The sequence below is a fragment of the Corylus avellana genome, chromosome ca1, assembly GCF_901000735.1.
Source record: "Corylus avellana chromosome ca1, CavTom2PMs-1.0".
Taxonomy (NCBI): domain Eukaryota; kingdom Viridiplantae; phylum Streptophyta; class Magnoliopsida; order Fagales; family Betulaceae; genus Corylus; species Corylus avellana.
The window spans coordinates 30,883,321-30,887,487 of record NC_081541.1 but is presented as its reverse complement, the minus strand read 5'-3'; the positions used below and the strand labels follow the sequence as shown (position 1 = coordinate 30,887,487).

General features: G+C 38.2%; 1 protein-coding gene across 1 annotated transcript; it reads right to left on the bottom strand.

The window, feature by feature from the left end:
* Positions 1-922: 922 nt before the first annotated feature.
* LOC132167796 (acetylserotonin O-methyltransferase-like) lies at positions 923-2,085 on the bottom strand. Its single transcript, XM_059578826.1, has 2 exons — positions 1,321-2,085; positions 923-1,219 (listed from the first exon to the last, which is right to left on the bottom strand). Exons 1-2 carry the CDS (start codon positions 2,083-2,085, stop codon positions 923-925), a joined length of 1,062 nt encoding a protein of 353 aa, XP_059434809.1.
* Between the last annotated feature and the right edge of the window lie 2,082 nt (positions 2,086-4,167).

The window sequence follows — 4,167 nt, the reverse complement described above, 5'->3', positions numbered from 1 at the left end:
AAAAAAAAAAAAAAAAAAAAGATGTGAATGCAGTCCAAGAAAACCCTTGCTGCGGCGCATACTGGTGATGGATACTACCATTGGGAGTACGAATACCCCCATTAAACATCTAAATAGTCTTCCTAAAAAGCCATGAAGATTTAGATGATAAGTAAATGTGGAAAAAAGGTTTCCCAAAGGAAACCAGAAAGAAAAGGAAAATAAATCCACTCCACAGACAAAGAGTTTGAAAACCAAACAGATCGGGATAAAAACTAAGTGAAAAAGATGAAAAATATAGAAAGTTACACAAGATAACAGGAAAAAACTCAAAACACAGCAGCTGCGACGGAGGGGAGCTTCGGCGGACACTGCACAGTCCACACCCCGACGCATGGCTGTCGGAAGGAGCCACACAGGAGGTCGCCGGAAAGCTAGAACGCCAGTGATGACGGCCGATGGGCGCATGTCTGGCAGGGGCTAATGGAAAGAAGTAGATATGACTTAGAAAAGGCCATTCTTTAAGCCAACACAGATCTGGCCGCTGAAGCGATGAAGGAGGTGATCCATGGTAAAGAGGAAGCGAGAGATCCATTGCGGCTGCTATTTCTTGACAATAAATAGTTCTCTAGAAAACTCTAGAGAATAAAGAGTTGTCTCACGAAAGGAGAAGCTCATGAAGAAAGGGAACAAAAACCATGAGAAGGGGGTGGGTGGAGGAGGGAAACCAGGTCTCTTCTCCTCAAGCTTAGTCGGCTGCGTTTGAGACAGGAGAGAGAAGCGAGGTTTTTGCTTCTAGAGGAAACCATAATCTTAAATTGCACTCAAAGCGAAGCAAGCTACATCAAACAACCTGTCTTGTACAACGTTATAGAAAGAAAATTACAAACTTATATTATATAGGACTAGAAATCCATGCACTATATATATATATATATATATATTACGGAAAAGCCTCAATGACAGATTGCACAGCACGAATGGGTTTCACTGTGTATCGACAAAATCCAGCCTTGCCAAGAACAAATCCCCACTCCTTGAAGGTCCTCTCTTTGCCAGTATTAGTATGGGCCATCATGATCATGTCTAGAGCCAGCCTCACATCAGTTAGCTTGTCCGTTTCTGCTTCTTCAATCACTGCTTCAACAATTATTACCTTCCCTTTATCCTCTGGAATGGCTTCTCTGCATTTCTTAAGGATTTGGATGCATTCCTTGTCTCCCCAATCATGGAGAACCGACTGCAATTGATCACAAGCCAAATTAATTAATTCATTACCCAAACAGGCCTTCTTCTTTTGGGCTTCCTAATTATCACATAAATGATCATATACTAATTTACCTTTAGGAAAACAACATCAGCCTTTGGAACACTTAAAAACATGTCACCCCCGACATGTTCAACTCCGATGGACTCTGTCGCAACCGAGACAACATGAGGAAGATCAAAGTTGATGCCTCGAAGCCATGGGAATGCCTTCACCAACGTTTGCAAAGTGGTTCCGTTGCCCCCACCCACATCCACCAAACTGCCAAGCCCATCAAATACTTCTGGGCAATCGTGAATCATGGCAGGCACCGCCAACCTAGCATCACAAGCCATTGCCTCATTGATAAGCTGGCTGTGAGCGGGATTCTCTGCAGCATAGCTCCATACATCTTCGCCATGAGTCGCATCAAATGGCGAAGTCTCATTGGCTAGAACACGGGCGCTCAGACTGTGCCATGGTGCCAGCATCACTGGGCTACTTTCTAGTAAAATCAAAGCCGCCATGCTACGTTCTCCATGTCTCATCAAACGGCGTGACAGAGCCGTTTGTGCATAACCTGGGGAGCCATGGGCGGTGGTGAGTTCCTCTTTGAATATTCCGCGGTGCATTAGAAACCTCATGATGCGGTAGAGGGGGGATGGAGCGCATGCTAGAGCTGACGACAACTTGGATAATGCCATCGGGTTTCCATGGCTTTCAATGGCATCAGCTATCCCAAGCTCAATAGCACACTTCACTACCGCCATTTCAGTGAACCCGAATGCGTATTTCCAGATAGCCACTTCCGCTTGTTCCTCTTCCTCCTGCCATGTTGCTTCTCTTTGTGTTTCTTCCATCTCTGATCAGTTTGAGAAATCTAGCTATTTTAGCCTTGCATTTCAGGTCAGAGCTTCATATATACAAGAATGAATAGTTGCTGCGCATTAGGAAGCTAAGCTATCACTATCACAGAGATTCTTTCACGATATCACTTGTAATTTTTTTTTTCTTCTTCTTTTCTTTTCTCATTTAACTTTTATGATAATTCAGCCAAAGACTGGCCCTCGACTGAAGTTGCTTTCTATATATATATATAATAAAGACAACTAATGAATGCAGGGAATGGACTATTGTGAGTGTTGTATACCACTTTAAGAAAAGGAAAATACTAAGCTTACAAACACATTTTATAAAAGAAACTTTTATAAATTGATCTGGCATAATATGATTGGATTTTTCAAAATTTGAATTTATCTCATATCCAATCATGTTGTGCCACATCAGTTTGTAATTTTTTTTTTTTTTGTAAAATGTGTTTGTAAGCCTAGCATTCTTCTTAAAATAAAAAAAATAATAAATAAATAAATAAATAAAAAAGTGTTTAATATACCTAAGTGGACCGTAGTCCATTAACTTAAAGTTTTAAGTTAAAGTTATTTTCAATTATGTGTTCTCTTTAACATTTTAAAAGGTTAATTAAGATTCATATTGGGTTGGTCCATGTGACGATGTTGTAATTGTATGTGTCTCAAAAGTCTTATATTAATTCTTTACTTATTACTTAATTTATATAAGTGATTTCAAAAGGTTTCCATTGAAATATTGAATGCTTTTAGCTAATACCACAGACGTGAGTAGTGTGGCTTTTTAGATTTAGTGGATTTAGCTGCCCACCACATAGATCCTTTGTCAGATATGGATTACCAAAACCCCCAAATGATGATTATTGACAGAGAGATTCGGAGGTCCTGTTGCATAAATATAATAAGTATTTGGCCGACAGAGATACCCAAATTCTCAATATAAAAGGAAGTGTCGCATCCAATAAATCTGTCAAATAAGCCAACAACTTCGAAGGGTCCCGAGGAGCTGTGGCGTTTGTAATTGTTGGTTATTTGGCAGATTTTGATCATGTAAGGAAATTGTATTTGTAGGTGTGTAATGAGTTCTGTGAAAGTTATGAAAGAGAAACAATATAATTTTTGGCAAATGGCAAAGAGTTATATTGCATTCTATAAGTAGAGAAGAAGGTCATAAAGATCACACAATTTTCGTTTTCATTCAATTTCTCTCGGGCTCCGTTTTCAGTGTAAAATAATTTTTGAAAAATATTTTTTGTATTTTTGAGTGTTCGGTGCGTCGGAAAATAATAGTCAACAAAAAATATTTTCGGTTTGACTGAAAAAGTTTCTTTAATTTATGTAAAATAGTTTTCATTTTTGAAAACCATAAACTATTTTTCGAATTTGAACATCTTATTCACAAATCGACAAGCCTAGCCGAGATGTCGTCGGAACCTGCCAAGACTTTACCGAACTACCGTCAGAACCCAGCCAGGACCCGCCAGGACCCGCCGAGACCCAACCGAAACTTCTATACACAAATTTTCTATAAACTAGTTTGTAGATACAAACTCCTATCAACCACTAAAGCAACATATATCATTTAAGCTATTAAAAAAACATGCGAAAAGTACAAACTATTAAAAATGATGTGCTCACATATACTTTTAAAAGTTAGTTTATACAAAATTTCTTCCAAACTAATCAGTTAAAAAAAAAAAAACACTTGTATACTATATGGGGCACATAATAATAATATATATATAACCATGCACAGGGTTAAAATGCTTTAATCATTAACCATTGCACCAGAAATATATTATTTAGGACACAAATTTCCTCCAAGCTAGTTTGGAGGAAATTTTCTTCAACTTACTCTAATAAGTGTCAAGTGTCATCTAATATGTTTGGGTTTATTTAAGGAATAGGATCCACTCACTACAAAAAAAAACAATCAATTTCTGACGTGACTACAATAAACGACTTTTTGCCACTTCACTAATTACTTACGTGGCATTGCCACGTCACTAATTACTGACATGGCAAAAAATGTCATGTCAATAAATATTTTTCTGACGTGGCAAAGTTGGTAGCTCA